The sequence below is a fragment of the Electrona antarctica genome, assembly GCF_951216825.1.
Source record: "Electrona antarctica genome assembly, chromosome: 1".
Lineage (NCBI taxonomy): Eukaryota > Metazoa > Chordata > Actinopteri > Myctophiformes > Myctophidae > Electrona > Electrona antarctica.
Genome location: NC_136806.1, coordinates 22,434,572 through 22,455,270, shown reverse-complemented (window position 1 = coordinate 22,455,270; position 20,699 = coordinate 22,434,572). Strand labels below are relative to the sequence as shown.

The window sequence follows — 20,699 nt, the reverse complement described above, 5'->3', positions numbered from 1 at the left end:
AGGGAAGCGGAATATAAAAATAGTCTTTAGTGAGATACTGTATGGTTACAGTGAAAAAGAGAGGGAACCAGAGGGCAACGGAAAATCAAAGAGAACAAGAAATAGGCAGCCCTTGGAACCTTTCTCGGGTGCTGTGTCTTGCAGAGTTCCAGTATGCAGGAGAAAGAGGGTTTACTGTATGAGTGTGCGTGTGCGTGCCGCGTGCCTGTGTGTGGCAGCTCTTGTCACAGCTCTTTTGAACATGAACCCATGAACTGCATAGTCTTAGGAGAATGGCAGTCTGTCTGTAGAATCAAATGCAAACACACAGTATGTATAAGCACGCTCACACAATGTAAGCTCAAACCCATCAAACCCATCAAACTACACACCCTTCAGACAGTGTGCATGCACGCACATACACACGCACATACACACGCACGCACGCACGCACGCACGCACGCACGCACGCACGCACGCACGCACGCACGCACGCACGCACGCACGCACGCACGCACGCACGCACGCACGCACGCACGCACACACAAACGCAACACACATCTAAACGTCAAGAACCGAGTACTCCTTGTTATAACGTTTCCGATCTCACTTATGATTGGTGGAAAGATGCTAATGTCTCTGATAGGGTTCTAAGTTAACCCATAGGAGGAGAATGTTTATAGTTTTATATTTTATAAGTGAATAATGAAAAGTCTGAACCAGGACCTTATGTTATAATGTCCAGACCACCAGAAAATGCAAACCAGATAAATGAAATTGAAGTAATCTATTACCTTTAAATGAGTGAACTGCCCTTTAAATCCTTAAGTTAGCAAGGCCTTTAGAACACCCTTAACATAGCATCCAGGAAATGGATTGAAAACCTCTGTAAAAAAAACCTTAAAATAGTAATCTTGAAGACGAGGCGAGGAGGCCTAATATAAGGTTATAGAATTTTAGTGAAGTAAGATCAATTTGACAAGAAATGTGTTGCAATTCGGAAGTACAGTTACATATTCATTTACATAAATAATCCAATTGTTCGAGGGGTTCCGAAGTACTCTTCTGTAGCATTGTTCCTCGTTTTAAGAGGGAATTGACGTCAGTGTTGTTGGAAATACTTCATGTCCGCGATGTCAGATGAGAAATATGAACAACCGGATGGAACAATGTGACATGACATTAAGTAGGGATGGGATGAAAACATATTCTAGTCACAAACATGGGGCGAAACAACAAAACAGGGACTAGGCCAAAGTTAAAGATGATTGGGGCCTCTCTGACCTGACAAACAGGATATGGAGAACGGTCCAACTTGACGTGTAAACAACATCAATTTTACCCATCATGTCTCCAGGATCGGAGTCATCAAATTATTGGCATAGGAATGTGACAAAATCTCCATAAATGTAAGGCTTCATGGGGTGTGTAATTGATGGAAAATAAGTCATTTGTGTGAAGCAATCCTTTAAGTCATTGATTGGTCCTTTATATACAAGTCAAAAAATGATTATCTCTCTGCGTCTATTCCACTATTCTCATTAGCGATGGAACATCTGGAGAGTAACAGTCCCTGAATGCACCCTCCTCCCCCCCTGTAGTCACAGACATCACTTTGCGGCACCATGTTAGCCTTGCATCTATTGCTAGAGACGTGGTAACTTCTGCCTCTCTGGGAGCCAACTTAACAGCCCAGCATGGTCACCTAATAATGAATGTACCTTTTAACTTATGAATCTGGTAACTGTGAGAGGACCTCAATGGAAATAAGTCTCAAGACATTATGGTCAGCATCCTTATTGGCTGACTGCACCATCAAGGCAAATTATACTAAAGACTATATTATAATACTATATTATGATAATCTGACTGATGTTAGGCCTTGGGCAAAAAAATCCCTATCATCGAATATAGCAATATACTTGCTATAATATGCTAGCAGATGCAATTACAAGTGAAACTTTTTCAATCCCTGCATAATACAGTATACCAATGATCAATGCCATGTGATATTTCAGATCAATTGGTCAACCGACAAAGCAAAAAGAATTATGTGAATTTCTTTTTGACCCAAACAAGACCTAGGACCTGTACGATTCAACAATTTATTTAGGAAATAACTTTACAGTTGATTTGGAATTTGTTTCGATGTGCTCAGTGACAACATCAAGAACACGTCACTTAAAGCATATAAAAGAGACTTCCCCCGGCACCTCTAGTTGCACTCTTCGGTGTGGTTGAACCAGATCAGGTTCAAAACAAATATGAGGCACGGGCCATTTCGCTCGCTACACTGCTAGCTATAGGAAGTTAATACTACAGGCCTGGAAGTCGGATAAACCTCCGACAGTTGATATGTGGCTAAAGGAGCTGGGAGGAGCGCTGCATTTGGAGAATTAGATTTACCCTGTCGAAAAGGGAACCCTTATTTCAAAAAATCTGGTCACCCATTATTGAGATGCTTGTTATGTTGGACTGAAGTGATTGAATACAATATTGTTCTGCCCCGTAATGTCATCTAATTAATGTATAGAATGTTTGATATGTGTATACTGTATGTATGTTTATATTGTCTATGTGGGTACACATGTATACATATAAGTTTTATTTTCCATATCAGAAATGTTTTTTAGAATTGATTGTGATGTTGTTTCTGTCCTCGGAGTGCGGTGTAGTCGTCAGCCATGTCAGTTATTATTTTATTGTTTTTGTCTTTTTATTTGACGGTTATGTTTTGTCTCTTTTTATTGTAAGTCTCTTGTTTTGTTTGTTTGTATGTTTCTGCTATTTTTTGGACCAATCTGTAACTTGCTGGTTAAATATTACTGAAATGCCTGTATACCAAAAATCATAATAAACAAAAGAAAAAAACACGTCACTTTCATGTGATGAAAGAACTGTCCACACAGATGTCAACAATAAACACATCTATGAAAGAACTGTCCACACAGATGTCAACAATAAACCCATCTATGAAAGGACAAGCTGCTACACCTGGCTCTCAGATTGAAGACTTTATTTCCTCAGATAAAAGTCTGTTTCTCAGCTTCATGCAGCCTGAATATTTGATTGAATACTTTATTAGATTTTTACAAAAGGTTATGCAATAATGATAAACGCACAACACAAAAAAACCCTGAAAGCTTGTTTCCATTGTGGTCCCATGTATTCAATTCATCAAGACATATAAAGACAAGGGGGAGAAGCTGAACATGATCGAATTAACTGTGGTGTCAAAGGAACTACGGTCTACTATTGCAGAAAGACGGGCAATCTAAAACATTTAAGAATCAGCCATAATTGGCTGGACCTAAAACCACCAAGACAGATTCTATGATGAATTAGTCATCATGAATAAATGATTCATATCGGTATAGGCAGCTGAAAATACTCAGTGGGAAACTTTGACTCATCTCCGTATTTAAAAGCTAACCAATGATTTCCATGTCATCTACACTATATTATCACACAATTTCAGAAAACGTTCTCCTATCAGTGACCACTGGAGAGATGTTAGCAAACGGAAGAAGAAATAAAGGCGATGGAGACAGGTAGAGAGGGAGGGAGGAACGGACGAAAAGACAGACAGACAGACAGACAGACAGACAGACAGACAGACAGACAGACAGACAGACAGACAGACAGACAGACAGACAGACAGACAGACAGACAGACAGACAGACAGACAGACAGACAGACAGACAGACAGACAGACAGACAGACAGACAGACAGACAGACAGACGGTGTTGAAGAGCACAGTTGGATAAGAGGAAATGGGTTTGGAATGATATCAGGTGTGTGTGTGTGTGTGTGTGTGTGTGTGTGTGTGTGTGTGTGTGTGTGTGTGTGTGTGTGTGTGTGTGTGTGTGTGTGTGTGTGTGTGAGAGAGAGATGGGACAGAGAGAATGGCAGAAACTGATGGGGGAAAATGTGATGAAATGAGTGTTGAATGGGGTTCAGAGAAGAGAATGGATGAAAGGGAAGAGCTCCCGATGAAGGGGATAAAAATGGAGAAGAATAGTGTGCTTTGGCGTCAACTAGCAGCCAGCCAGCAGCCACCCAGCCAGCCAGCCAGCCAACTCCACAGCCAACCTGTTAGTAAAGCCAGGATAGCTGCTATCTCATCTCTCTCACAGGCAACAATATTGACTGGTGCCAGTGGGAGGAAGGGGGGCAGGGTGGGATGGATGGATGGGTTGAAGGCACAAACTACAGGGGCTGGGATGTGATAATTGGCTATGTGCTTACCTGGCGAAGATGCTGCCACCCTCAGCAGGACACACACACGCGCGCACACACACACACACAGTGTGTTTCCAATATTATGTCAGGACTTGCAATGTTATACGTGCGCACACACACACAAGGACACGGACCCACGTTTACTCTCCCTTACGCCCATCCACCACACACACACACACACACACACACACACACACACACACACACACACACACACACACACACACACACACACACACACACACACACACACACACACACACACACACACACACACACACACACACACACACACACACACACACACACACACACAGGTAGATTGACATTCTAGTAAAACCAATCCCCACGCCTCTCCTATGGAATACTAATATGTCTGCCCTTGCCAGCTGACCTCTTATAGGCCAAACAGGCTGTCCGTCAAACTAATGGGGTGGAACCCTGGCATATTGCTTTCCCACAATCCCTCAGCAGAGCTAGGACAGTCATTTACTTCAGCCAGCTTGTTGCCAAGGCAACATTTAGGATGGGTCTGGCTGTGGGTGCATACATACAAGCGCACCGTTATATATACGCAAATTACACAAAAACCTATACAGACACCTACATATATGCAATCAATCGTGCATCAAACACAGAGACGCACAACAAACACACATCTGTTATTGAAAACTGCTGTGTCAAACTTGACACCCATCCGCCTCCACCCATCAACTCTCTATCTCTCTCAAACCCACGGATGCGCACGCACGCACGCACGCACGCACGCACGCACGCACGCACGCACGCACGCACGCACGCACGCACGCACGCACGCACGCACGCACGCACGCACGCACGCACGCACGCACGCACGCACGCACGCACGCACGCACGCACGCACGCACGCACGCACACACACACACACACACACACACACACACACACACACACACACACACACACACACACACACACACACACACACACACACACACACACACACACACACACACACACACACACACACACACACACACACACACACACACACACACACACACACACACACACACACACACACAGGGGTTGTCTGGGGAGCATGGAGATAAAGCAAATTCGTCTGCGAGGCTGAAACACTGACAACATTGTTTGCGTGTGGAGGGTACACTAAGTGCTCTGTCTCTCGTCTCATCTCTCTGTTCGCAAACAGTCTTCTGCCCCTGCCCTTCATTCACAATACATGCGCTCCTGTTCATCTGCTCAGAGAACAAGAGACAGCATATTCCCTACCAGCATTTCTTCCCAACACACACAGACAGTGAGAGAGAGAGAGAGAGAGAGAGAGAGAGAGAGAGAGAGAGAGAGACACAGACAGACAGAATGTTGCAACCGATTATCACCAGTATGTTCTCATCTGGACATTTCCACATACTGCCTACATACTACTAGGTGACTAGGAAATGTGGAAGTGAAATTACTGCCGCCGAAGTGAAAACATTGTGAAACCGACTTATGTGGCCGGTTAAGACTGATATGATAGTGGACTTACGTGGCCAGTTAAGACTCATATGATAGTGGACTTAAGTGGCCGGTTAAGACTCATATGATAGTGGACTTACGTGGCCAGTTAAGACTCATATGATAGTGGACTTACGTGGCCAGTTAAGACTGATATGATAGTGGACTTACGTGGCCGGTTAAGACTGATATGATAGTGGACTTATGTGGCCGGTTAAGACTCATATGATAGTGGACTTACGTGGCCAGTTAAGACTCAGATGATAGTGGACTTACGTGGCCGGTTAAGACTGATATGATAGTGGACTTACGTGGCCGGTTAAGACTCATATGATAGTGGACTTACGTGGCCAGTTAAGACTCATATGATAGTGGACTTACGTGGCCGGTTAAGACTCATATGATAGTGGACTTACGTGGCCGGTTAAGACTCATATGATAGTGGACTTACGTGGTCAGTTAAGACTGATATGATAGTGGACTTACGTGGCCGGTTAAGACTGATATGATAGTGGATTTATGTGGCCGGTTAAGACTCATATGATAGTGGACTTACGTGGCCAGTTAAGACTCAGATGATAGTGGACTTACGTGGCCGGTTAAGACTGATATGATAGTGGACTTACGTGGCCGGTTAAGACTCATATGATAGTGGACTTACGTGGCCAGTTAAGACTCATATGATAGTGGACTTACGTGGCCGGTTAAGACTGATATGATAGTGGACTTACGTTGCCTGGTTAAGACTCATATGATAGTGGACTTACGTGGCCGGTTAAGACTGATATGATAGTGGACTTACGTTGCCTGGTTAAGACTCATATGATAGTGGACTTATGTGGCCGGTTAAGACTCATATGGACTTATGTGGCCGGTTAAGACTCATATGATAGTGGACTTACGTGGCCAGTTAAGACTCATATGATAGTGGACTTACGTGGCCGGTTAAGACTGATATGATAGTGGACTTACGTTGCCTGGTTAAGACTGATATGATAGTGGACTTATATGTGGCCGGTTAAGACTGAGGTTAGGGTTAGAGTTGGGGTTAGATTTAGAGTCACGGTTAGTCAGACAACGTGACCAACGCCAGGTCGGACAATGGCTGACAACAACGTCAGTATGTGGAAATGTCCATACTGGCTGCATTGCACGGTGTTGATAAGGGCTGATGAAGGAGATAAAAATCCTCTGATAGCATCTGAAGCCGACAGACAGACAGACAGACAGACAGACAGACAGACAGACAGACAGACAGACAGACAGACAGACAGACAGATCAAAAGCAAGGTATATGGAATCCCAGCTCATGGTGGGGGAGTCATTAGACATGCCAATTCATCCGGATTCAGTCTCAGACTTCCAGGCTGTGAGAAGAAATGCAATAAAGGAGGTTTTCTTTTCTTTTTTTTACCAATTCAAAAAAGAAAAAAGAAAAAGAAAAAGTGAGCAGATGAAATATTCATTGGGATCGTGCTCATCTATTGTGCCTTGGATCCGGATGTCTTGAAGACCTAAACGAATCATGTGCAAAGCTTTGTCCTCATGGCTGGTGCATATCATGTGTACTCTTTTATCCGCAGACCCAAAGGAGGCTGTCCAGGCTGTCCTGTTCCTGTTTGTATGTATGTGTGTGTCTGTGTGTGTCTGTCTCTCTCTCTCTCTGTGTGTGTGTGTGTGTGTGTGTGTGTGTGTGTGTGTGTGTGTGTGTGTGTGTGTGTGTGTGTGTGTGTGTGTGTGTGTGTGTGTGTGTGTGTGTGTGTGTGTGTGTGTGTGTGTGTGTCTGACTAGTTGGATGCCATTATGCTATTAATTACAATCAATAAATATTGCTACGCATCGTCACGGCGAGGAGGTTCTTGTAGTTTAATAATTGTATTTCTTTCGTCTTCTGTTTTTGCATATTTGACAATACAGACAAATTACCGTGCTAACAGTGAATAAGCCTTGGAAGGTACAGTACGCAGGGACGAGGCATTAATATCACATGCAGCACAGTGAATGTTTCATAAGGGAATACTAATTTCTACTTTCTAGCTGTGGAGATAGCAGATGGTTAACCCCCAGTGGGATTCATTCAGCACAACTCATGTCCACAACCACACGTTCCTGGTCCAAGGATGTACAGCACACAACATATCTGGATACAACATCTACAGTACTGTATGGGGATTTGCACTAACATGGTTGAGCTAATGTACAAGATGTGGCCAAGACCTGTGGGTTTATCTCTATATAAAGTGACACGGCTCCAAATCCGTCTGTATTGGGTTCATGGCCCAAAGCGATTTCTTTCTTGTTTGTCAGAATTGTTCCAAACATCTCTAGAGGTGCCAAATTATATTTGATATAAAATTGTTATTTAGCCGCTCCACAAGACTTTTGAAGGATGACTCAACGGACCCCGAGAGTCAGTAATGACTGCAGCTGGTGACATATGGTGCCCAAGACAAGTGGCAGAATTCAATAACGCCACATAATTGAGTAACTCCAAGAAATACTGGCTATTGCAATTTTGATGGCATTTCTAAGAAACAAAACAGGAAAGTAAGAAACCTGGAAAAACAAGCAAAAAAAGATCCCAGCTATGTACTGTACAGTGTTAAGCTACTACGTAAGCACTGTAGCTGCTAGCAGGATGGTAGAATGGAGAAAGTGGGGGATGTGTAAACATGTTGCTTTTAATCTCCCACTCCAGAGCACTGGTATGCTCCAGACAGTCCTGTGGTGGACTGTCAACAGCGTGGTCTGCATCGGGCCTAGATCCTGCTTCAGAGCCACGAGGGGGAAGGGAGCTGATAGAATCGTTACCGGTGATGTTGACACCAGCCCCTTAATATATTCAATATATCCCCACAGGCATACAGTAGTGGCATTCTTGTTTTAGTTTTTTTTGTATGCGTCTACCTTTGCTCCCTGGTGCAAGTATGCATTTATTTAGCTTGCACTTCCTCATAAAATACCTAGTAGTATAATACATGCGCATCGTTTTGGGATAAAGGTTGAGTTCTTAATAGAGCAAAGTGCAAACGAGTACTTCATAATCATAATTGATCTGTAAATTATACTTTATGATAGTTTGATAGTAGATTTGGTATGTGATTAACACCATACAATAAACAGTAATAGGTAATAAAAGGAACCCAAACAGACAAGTATCTTTAAATGTCTTACATAAATTACTGTACTGTTATGTTTATCTACTCAAAACCTTAAACCTATAATATCAAACAAAGACACACAGTCACATCTTCTTGAAATTATAAATAGCACTCATGTCATGACAACTTTTTACTTGACACTTTACTAAATCGATAATTTGATTACTGAAATATAATTGTATACATTTTCTGTTTAATGTATTAAAGGAGCATACAGTACATTTTCAATCTCATGTTCATAAAATTGGTCCACTCATTATAAGATAGCAAAATCATACTTGGCCGCATCTACAGTGGGGGCCCACTGATTTGGGTAGCAGATATTTAGACTCCTTATACTGTATGTGGTTTGGTTGGATGATCTGGATTGGATGTAATTAATTCCACTTATTGTATCTCACTCTGCAGCATCAGGTAAATACTCCCCCAAAAAGGTTTAAATCTTATTGCACTAAATGTTAGACATAAAGGATGCTGTTGGAGGTTGCTACCTCGCGTTCACCTTGTCCACTTGGCTTTCAACTGCCAGAGCAGGAGATTAATATCCGCTGCAAGCTAAAAGCTAGTAAATCTTTGGTTGTGGCTGTTTGCTCTACCGGACATTTAGATGGGCAACTAATCTTTGTTAATCGAGCAGGTCAATTAGTGCAACTGGCATGTTTTTGTTTTCTTTCTCCCGTGCATGCCATTCAGCTGGACCGCTGCGCTAGCAGCGATACTGTTTGGAACTTGAAAGTAGTGCAGTGATGCAAATAGCCTTCATCCTGCATCCTTAGACTCACTAAATTGAGAAAGGACGCAATCATGTCATACTCCGGGGGTCCTGTGATGCAATACTGTACTCGTTGAAGTAGGACTCTTAAAATGTCCCTGGGACCCATTTAAAAGACCCCCCCTGTGTCTCGGGACCCATTTCATTGAAAACCTATTTACCTCACTGACTGTGCTGGTGTGCCAGACTGAAGAGTGCCACTCTGTTAATGTTTTTGTTGTCAACAATAATACTGACATTGGATATTCTGTTTGATATGTGGAATAGAATCTTGTGGAGGCATAGTGTGAACTGTGTTTGTGTGAGTTTATTTTTGTCGACGTGCTCTTACAGTGCTAGCTGGCTGTCTGTGAATCTATCGTATTCTTTTTCCATTCCTTCTGTCCCTGATGACTCACCCACTACACCCGTCCCTCTTTCCCTGTCCGCGCTCTACCACCCCTAATCTCACTTCCATATTTTAACCATTGCTCCCTCCCAGCTCTATGTTTCCCTCGTTCCCTCTTGTTCCATCCTCTCTCCTCTTACCTCTCTCCCGCTAATTAACACCTAGCTTCTATCTGCCTTAACAAACCCCAAAGGATAGGACAGACATAGCAAGTGAAGGAGAGATGTAAATTAATAAAATATAGAAAGAGAGGTGAGAGAGAAACAGCGAGTGATAGAGATAGACTGATACGAATGAGTGGTAAAGGCTGAGAGGAAAAATGAAAGAATTTAATGCACGCACGCACGCACGCACGCACGCACGCACGCACAGTGTTAGTGGATATACTCTCTGCCTGGACCATTGACTGTGCCATCCTGTTTTTGTTTGTTTGTTTGTGTGTTTGTTTCTATTATAATGGGACCTACCATTGTGAGAGGAAGTTACACAGTAGTCTGTTCATTCCTTGCATCATTATGTTTTTGTCACCATTCACCAGCTAATCAAACATAATTTGAAATGTGTCAAATCCTCGCTGCCTACACCACGCTCGCTTAGGAAGTTAGGCTATGCAGAATATATCTGTCATTCAAATAACTCTGAATTAGAGTTGTTTAAAATGAAATGACAAATATCAGAAACTGTTTCTCATTGCATGAGAAAGCAATGGAATTACACTCATCTAGGGCCACTCTGAAAAGACATGGGTTACAGCTGATAGCAGCCGTTACGGATGAATACATTTGTGTTTAATTGAGCAACAAAATGACAGTTAAACATAAATTACAACACAACAAACAATCAGACTTTATGCACTGAAACACAGCTGACTTCATACGAAATGTTTAGTTTTAAACCGGGGTCAGGCCCATAAATGCAGTCAATGGGACGGAGCCCGGCACGGGTTCAGACAGAATGTGCACATGCTCAAGTAGGATCATGTAGTGTGCATTCTTTTAGGTCAGATCTAAGCTCTACTGCAGAGCTTAGATCATTATGCAAAGTCATGGATTGTGAATAGTCAATACATAAAGACAAAATCAAATACTGTAAGCCACAGCATGAACATGTATGTGTGCATCCAAAGAAGATACAGTACAAATTGGCATAGACACACACATGAACTTGCACAACTACGTAAATATGTACATGTATATGTGCACTAAAGTAATACATATGCTAAGAACCTGAGGGATCACGCCATGCCTGGTGTTAGGGGGTGAATTAACACAATTTGTGCCCAAGATGTCTCCAGACGTCCTAGGAATTAATTAAGGGACATTGGCCCTCCGCCTCTGCCTCCTTAATTGCCCTCCATTGGCTGTTAATCTAAAAAATATATAATTTACACGGCTCCTATGAGACGAGCCATCTAGAAGAGGGTCTGTGGCTAGACTTGCAAACCACTGTACCGATCAGCAACACATTTCTTCTGCAAGGAAATCCCTGAATATTTTTCCACATTTTTGGGGGAGAAAATGCAACTTTACATAATACGATAGCTTATCAAAAGGCGAAGTTAGAACAAAAATGGACATAAATTCTTCCCATCACCGCTGACTGATAAAACGGCCCCCATTGAGTCAGAGAAAGTTCACATATAAAGCAGCTAGCAGCACAGGGGGATAGTGCCATTAGCAAGCAGTAAGGACCGCCATCCCCAAGCTACCGGGGACTTTAGGACCGCCATCCCCAAGCTACCGGGGACTTTAGGACCGCCATCCCCAAGCTACCAGGGACTTTAGGACCGCCATCCCCAAGCTACCGGGGACTTTAGGACCGCCATCCCCAAGCTACCGGGGACTTTAGGACCGCCATCCCCAAGCTACCGGGGACTTTAGGACCGCCATCCCCAAGCTACCGGGGACTTTAGGACCGCCATCCCCAAGCTACCGGGGACTTTAGGACCGCCATCCCCAAGCTACTGTGGACTTTAGGACCGCCATCCCCAAGCTACCGGGGACTTTAGGACCGCCATCCCCAAGCTACCAGGGACTTTAGGACCGCCATCCCCAAGCTACCGGGGACTTTAGGACCGCCATCCCCAAGCTACCATGGACTTTAGGACCGCCATCCCCAAGCTACCGGGGACTTTAGGACCGCCATCCCCAAGCTACCGGGGACTTTAGGACCGCCATCCCCAAGCTACCGGGGACTTTAGGACCGCCATCCCCAAGCTACCGGGGACTTTAGGACCGCCATCCCCAAGCTACCGGGGACTTTAGGACCGCCATCCCCAAGCTACCATGGACTTTAGGACCGCCATCCCCAAGCTACCATGGACTTTAGGACCGCCATCCCCAAGCTACCGGGGACTTTAGGACCGCCATCCCCAAGCTACCGGGGACTTTAGGACCGCCATCCCCAAGCTACCGGGGACTTTAGGACCGCCATCCCCAAGCTACCATGGACTTTAGGACCGCCATCCCCAAGCTACCGGGGACTTTAGGACCGCCATCCCCAAGCTACCATGGACTTTAGGACCGCCATCCCCAAGCTACCGGGGACTTTAGGACCGCCATCCCCAAGCTACCGGGGACTTTAGGACCGCCATCCCCAAGCTACCATGGACTTTAGGACCGCCATCCCCAAGCTACCGGGGACTTTAGGACCGCCATCCCCAAGCTACCATGGACTTTAGGACCGCCATCCCCAAGCTACCGGGGACTTTAGGACCGCCATCCCCAAGCTACCGGGGACTTTAGGACCGCCATCCCCAAGCTACCGGGGACTTTAGGACCGCCATCCCCAAGCTACCATGGACTTTACAAAACACAAGGTGCCCTACTGTACGTTCTAACTCTTCACATTGTTTGCCCGTTGCTAATAATGGCTCAATTACAAACATAACTGTGTGGAGACTGACAGCTCTGTATGCTGCTTTTCTCTAGGGATACAATTGATTATTTTCTTAGCGAATATTCTATCGATAATGTTTCTAGAACTCTATTGTAAGAAAAGGCTAATGTTAGCATTAGCTCACGCTAGCTATCTTTCTCGAGAAACGTTTATATTTCTATCGCGATGAAAAATCAGAAAACAGATCCGAAACACGGATATCTGATCAACCCAATGGACAGCAATGTAGTTTTGGAGAAAAGAGCAAGAGAAGCGAGCGGGGGTGAGCAAGGCGTTTCCTAGCAACCGGCTCAGGGCTAAACGTTGTTTTTTAACGGTGCTGTTTCAGATCCATATAAAGCGATATAAAGCGTATATATATATATGTCAATCGCAGACAACAGATGGCTATTAAAAAATGCATATATACGTCAACAGTATAGACAATGTGTTAATCGAGTTATCGAGGGGCACATTTTCTTTGATAACTAACTTTGTTAGTTTTAGGTCAACAAATCGACTAATAATCGATTAAATAGTGCCCGAAAATAGCAGATCTACAAGCTCACAAGTCACAACCCTATATGGGTATATATATGCATTGTGACCTTTTAGACATTTTAGATATTATATTTTGAAAGAATTTTGAATGAAAAAAAGTCGATTAACGATAATTTGTTATAATTTATTAATTAAATCAGTTTGAATAACTATTGCACCCTACTTTCCTCTCTTGGGTATTTTATTCCTGTGTAAAAACTGTATGGTGCTGGGCCACAGCACGCATGGCCTGTCGCTGTCCATCGCCGGTGGTGCTGAACCATTCACCAATCAATGCATGTATACTAGACGGGTGGCTGTGGCTCAGGAGGTAGAGCAGGTCGTCCAATGATCCCTGGGTTGGAGGTTCGAATCCCGGCTCCTCCTGTCCACATGTCGAAGTGTCCTTGGGCAAGACACTGAACCCTACATTGCCTAATGAGTTGGTCGGTGTAAGCTTGCCACCATTGGTGTGTGAATGTGGGAAGTGAGGACGCTGGCATCGACTGTCGCTTCACCTCCCAATGTATGAATGAATGAACCATTGTAAAGTGCTTTGAAAAGTGCTATAAAATGCAATTCATTAAAAATGCAATTCATTAGTCATGGGGCTGTCCTTGGTTCGTCCAATTTTTGTGTCCTTCAGTACAAGATTTACTTTGCAAGTAAAGACAATTTGTTTGTTTGTTCATGATATCACAAGGGTCACTCGAAAGTCGAGAGTGCTCCGTCCCTTATGTGTATCTGTGCGTCAGAGGTGTGGCAACTTACACTGTACATACTGTAGTTGTTCTAGTTATTTTTGCCAGATGCTCCCAAAGCGGCTGAACAACATGTTGATCTACCTCTACTAGCGTCCGTAGTAGAGACTTTTTCATCATTGGTTGCCCCAAACCAATGGGAGACTTACCCATAAAACCCATAGTCTGAACGGCATAAAACCCATACGCTGAATGCTGCAACGTGAAGCCGCATTGGCTGCATACTCTGAACATCACAACGTGATGGCATATTGACTGCATACTCTGAAAGCCGCAATGTGAAGCCGTGAGCTGAGGCAGAGGCTGAGGCACACAAACTAATTATAGCTGTTCATAAACGAGAGATTTCTGCAGCTGGCAATTATGACCGAGTCATTTATGTTTATATAATCTTTATATCACATCCATGTGTTTTGGAGTGCAATGCTAAAACCCTGCAGCATTCGTACGTGTTGAACTAAATTCAGGGAATCGGTGTTCTAACAGACAACTACTACTACTACTGGAGGTGTTGCCAAACAGAGGTTTATACACAGTACTTTGGGACTCTATATTATTATATACCATTATTAATAATTACTATTAATAATAATTATTAATTATTATAATACATACTTTTTATGTGGAGCAATGTTTTTGGTGCACCTGCTGTGGTGATTTTTTTGTGCCCCTCCTATTTAGTTGCTCTGGCCCCGAGCCTGGATCAGTCCAACATTAGAGCTGTGCACAGTTTTGCAAGGGCAGCTGCCCGAGGGCAGCGATTAACCTAATAGGGATAAACCACAGTTGGCCGTAACATGCATGGGACAGACGTGCCAGGCATGTCCTGAAAGCAAACTTATCAGGAGGAGACAACATACGGTAGGACCCCGACAACACAAAGACCTAGCCTCGCCTTTGTAGTGAAGCACAGAGCAACTTAACCCATTAAGACTTTCTAAATCCTACAGTTTTCTGAAAAACCCATGTTGTTTCTCAACATACATGGGTGGTTCTCAAACGTTTTCATGTCAAAGACCCCCAAAATTATATATATTTGGCCGCTGACTGCCATCTCAAAATATTTAGTTCCAGGGACAGCCAGAAGCAAAGACTTGAGTTTAAAAATATTCGCTTTAAAAATATATGGATTCAATGAACGTTTTTCCACACATTTTCAAGATTTCTCAAAAATAGCTGATCTACAAGTGATACACACAGTGATACACACTTGAGAGAAACGATTGGCATAGAAAACAGGCAGATTTTATCCTATGAAGGCAATTGGGGAGGTGCTCACAGGCACTGGTTGGCTCTTATGTGTGCACATATGCCTGCATGGGTTGTGCATTTTTCTGTCAGAAAGCAAAGAAATCCAATTTAAGTTGACTGTGTCATCGAACTATGGTGTGTGTGTGTGTGTGTTCCTCGCAGTCCTTTGGGTGTCCGAATGGCAGTTGCTTCACTACAGACACTTCAGAGCAAGCACAGATCTGGTCTTTGAACACCCAAAGGAACCTTTGGGAACATGCGCGAACATGCGCGCACACACACACGCACGCACACAGACACACACACACACACACACACACACACGAGACATCACCATGGAGACTGAGAAGTTAGCATATACACACATATGTTAACACAGTACACATTTGTTCGCTGAAGACAGACACAGGCAAACATGGCTACACAAAAACAAAAGCTTTTAGACTCAACACAGAGACGCACAACAAACACACATCTGTTATTGAAAACTGCTGTGTCAAACTTGACACCCATCCACCTCCACCCATCAACTCTCTATCTCTCTCAAACCCACGGATGCACGCACACACGCACGCGCACACACACACACACACACACACACACACACACACACACACACACACACACACACACACACACACACACACACACACACACACACACACACACACACACACTTACTATTTAGGCCTTTAGCAGATGCTCTTATCGAGTGTGCGAAAAACAAGTGTGAAATCAAGTAAAAATAGGAAGCATGAAGCCTATTTAGCAATGTAGTAACTCAAAGAAACTAGGATATCAGGTTAACCCATTTAGACCGAGAACCTCTATACCTAGCAACCGGGAACCCCTTCGAAAAAGTATGATGATTTGCTGTTTTTGTTGCTACAGGATGTACATTATTAGCAACATACATAATTTGTCATTTTTCAATAAATATTTTTTAAGTTTTTTCAGAAAACTTGAGTCAGGGCGCCTGCTGGCCTAACAGTCCAGGCGCATGACACATAGGCTCTGACCTGACCCTGACAGCGCGGCGCGTGTTCGAGTCCCGTTCATGACGACCTTTGCTGCATGTCTCTCCCCCTCTCTCTCCCTCCTTCTTTCCTATCCATCTTCACTTCTAAGTATCAATAATGGCAGAAAAGCCAAAATCAAATCTTAAAAAAAATAAAATAACGTAGGTCAGAAGGCACCTGTACAATGTAAAGAAGGAAAAAGATATGCACATCCCACAGTTTTAAATACGGTGCTGGACCCAAACAATTATCAAATGAAGAAAGTGAGAAAGCCCGGAGGGGCGAAACGTTGTTTTATAGGTTGAAATAAAGACGGGAGCAGAATTATATTGTGCGGGACATACCATTCTTTTCTTCATTTGTCACCTGTACACCGTCTCCTCCTCCTCAAAAGGAAGCAGACACTCCAAATGCTGAACACTGACGAAGGCTATATAGTCAAAACGTTTTCCCTTCATTATAAAGACTTGTACAAGAAATAAAACGTTCACTCACTGTTGTCATATATAAGACTTAAACAAATCTGGAAATCAAATCAATACAGCACCAAAACAAAACTCCGGATCTACCAAAGCTGCGTACTATCAACACTGTTATACGGTGCAGAATGCTGGAAAGCGACATCCATAAATGATCCAATTTCCATACATCATGCCTGCACAAATGTCTGTGTATATTCTGGCCCAAGACCATCTCAAACAATAACCTCCTCAACGTCACCCAACAAGACAACATGAACAGTATAATCGATGAGCGTAGGTGGACCATGTCCTCAGAATGGACATCAACGCAATCCCAAGAGTGGCATTACACTGGACCCCAGAAGGAAAGAGAAAGAAAGGCAGGCCTAAAATGACATGGCGTAGGACGATAGAGAAGGAGCTCCAGCAACAACATCAGAGCTGGGGGAACAGATGGCCAAAGACAGATGCAAGTGGAGACACTTTGTTGCTGCCCTATGCGCCAGCCGGTGTAATGGGGATAAGTAAAGTAAGTCACTGTTGTCATCCCAGTACTTTTTGTAATGTTATTGGTCTAAGAGGATATCATACCAGTGGAGTCAGAGCGCGTTGGTAACAAAACGTTTATTTAAATGTCAAACCAGCATCATTCTAAACAATTTGCTTTCTAAATAACATTCTTAACCATTTTGTCAAGGTCTTTTCACGTTATTTAGAGGACTCTGGATTTGTGATTCAAATTTGGGTCCGATCAGATGCTGCTTGCAGAATCTTTAGCACTTTAAAAAAAAATCTGATACATCTTAATCGCTCGATCGATTTGCATGCGATTTGGACAAAATCTGTCTGGAGTATTAGGAAAAGGTGTGTTTTGAAGATAACACAGAATGGCAGATAATCTTGAAAGATGGAAATGGGCACGTCCCAATATGGGAAGTTGTGCCATGATCAAAGCAATCCAGGTTTCTTTTTTTATTGTACGAAGTACAGTTCAAGAGTTATGAAACATTGAAACATTAGGTTCTTCCTGGGAGTTTCACTCCGATTGGTCCAGCTGTGCATGCTGATGAGATTAGCCATTCTGGCCTGGCGGTGATAATAACAAAAAAAGTATGAACAAGTTACAAGCTTGTAACCAACATACTCTATATCCGCATATAACAATATGAACAACAAGTAACCAAGTCAACATACTAATACAATATCTGCGTAAACTATATGAAGAACCAGTAACCAACATACTATGTCTGCATAGTAAACGACATCAGTAAGACGCCTTGAGGGCGAGAAGCGACCTCGCCCTAAAGGCAGAGGTCGCGTGCACGCATCCGCCTGGGTGATGGCATACTTCTGGGCAAGCGCTGGTGCTTTGGCATGGTGGGTCAGATAGAACAAATGGAATGAATTCTGTACTGGCCATATATGGAGCGTGTCTTGAGAGTGCAGGGTTTGATGAGGGCCCAGGTACGGCCGGGCTATAATTTTTGGGCCTGTTGAGAACTCTAGTTTTCGCCGGCTGCTGGGTGCGGCTGCACTAATAACTTTGGGGCAGGCCCGTCTAGAGTTTGTATGGACAGGTATCAATCAAAAGGGAGACATCGAAGAGGAAGGACGGGTGGGGAAGGATAACATACAGTATGGAATGTTAGAACAGGTCAGCTCCATATATGGAGATCTAAGGGTTTGAGGTCAGATGTAGACTCAGAGTTGCTGGCCGGCTCCATATATGTCAAATCTAGGTGATGATCTAGGTGTCTTCTCCATGTATGGCTATCCAGACGTGTCACGAGGCGTGGCGGACTGATGGCCATATATGGTGGCATGACGGATCGACGGTCGGAATGACATTTGGTTTTGCAGGTTTTCATAGTAATCTGCGACCGTAGGACACAATGAACAAGTAACCAACATACTACCGTATACTGTATCTGCATAGTAAACTAATATATCTGTGGCAAGAAGGGATGCAAGGAGTGTTAGGGGATGTCGCTTGCTCATACACAAATGTTGAGAAACCCTATATGCCAACCTGCCAAGTAGTGTGTGTGTGTGTGTGTGTGTGTGTGTGTGTGTGTGTGTGCACGTGCATGATTTTTAGTGGGTGTGGGTGGAGCATTAGTGGTACAGATTTATTACAAGTATCGATTAGCCATGAACTTCCAACACCACACACACACACACACACACACACACACACACACACACACACACACACACACACACACACACACACACACACACACACACACACACACACACACACACACACACACACACACACACACACACAGCAAAGTACTGAGTCAACAATACACTGAAAAATGACTGTTTATTTCCACAGCACTCCACACCCATAAATTATGAACCACCGAGTTTGCACCTGCACTCAGACACGCACGTGCGCACGCACGCACGCACGCACGCACGGACGCACGCACACGCACGCACACGCACCCACCACTAACACCTGCCAAAACAAAGACATACCTGTTATCAAGTCATACACACAGATGCAAGTTTTACGCACACGCACGCACGCACGCACGCACGCACGCACGCACGAACACACAGACACACAGACACACACACAGACGACAGTAAAATGAAGTGGCGACGTACCTCCTCCTCCTCCCAGCAAGCTGTTGTTGGCTGAAAGAAAAGAAAGAGATAGATCGACAATTAAATATACTATAAATGTGGACAGACTTTCCTTTAATCCTTTAAAGCTCTGTAACGTTTTGTTTTTTTTGTTGAAGAAATGTCGCTTTCATTCATTCATTCCATGTTGTAGGATAACAAAAGACAAGCGCCTCCTGTCCGGTGCCCATAAAGTCACTGTCACTGGTTGTTTAGAGGCAAGACAGCACTGGATTGAGCTACAATGTCTCATCTTGACCCTTCACCCCTCTGTTAAACCTAACATGACCTAAAATGACCCCTCCACACAAGAGTGACTTATGGATGAACATAACAAAACGTGTGTGTGTGTGTGTGTGTGTGTGTGTGTGTGTGTGTGTGTGTGTGTGTGTGTGTGTGTGTGTGTCCTCATTTACGCAGTCTACAAATTAATATACTGAGGGAATACCTTGCACTTTGGAATACTACAGTAGTTCTTCACGTCTCTTGCCACATTTTGGGAAAACAAAATCCGTATGTCCTGCATGTTCCTTATAAATGGTGTGTCAATATTTTTTGTTTAGTGTAGTTTAATATATAGAGGATACAAGTACAGTCAATAAAAAAGGACACTGCGCAGCCAGGAAAGGAAGTATATTGCATTAACTGCAGGAAAAAAATAAAGAATTAGTCAAATCTTAACTTGAGGCTTGTACAAATCTAATACTACAAGATGAAGGGAGGGGTAGCTTTTTACAAAATAGCGTATATGCATTATCTGAATGTCAGCCATGCTCGCATATTCAGCTATTCCACAGTAGCCTGAGGTCCTTTAAAACTATTTGACTAACTCTGAGCCACTAAGTTCTAACTAATAAGTCACAAGCATCGTATTTCCCAATTGTTTCTTCGCTTATGGATCGAATTTGGGATGCTGTGATCATGTTATGGAAGTGAGTAAGCACATTATCTCTATGCAATGGACAGTTACAAAGATAAGTTAGAAAACACAGTGGCTGTACTCCCCATTTGTTGTATTTTTGTCTGAGAAACCATGCACTGTGATTATATTATTCCAGGGGTTCCCAAACTATTCCATGACAACAGCGGCAGCCCCCAAATAGTAATAAA

General features: G+C 43.6%; 1 protein-coding gene across 2 annotated transcripts in view; it reads right to left on the bottom strand.

Moving 5' to 3' along the window:
* macrod1 (mono-ADP ribosylhydrolase 1) overlaps positions 1–20,699 on the bottom strand; it is a 157,261-nt gene that overhangs the window by 43,633 nt on the left and 92,929 nt on the right. For both annotated transcript variants that reach the window (XM_079509776.1, XM_079509775.1), the window contains exon 4: positions 19,572–19,601. In XM_079509776.1, coding sequence (XP_079365902.1) covers positions 19,572–19,601 — 30 coding nt within the window. The remainder of the gene's footprint in view (positions 1–19,571; positions 19,602–20,699) is intronic.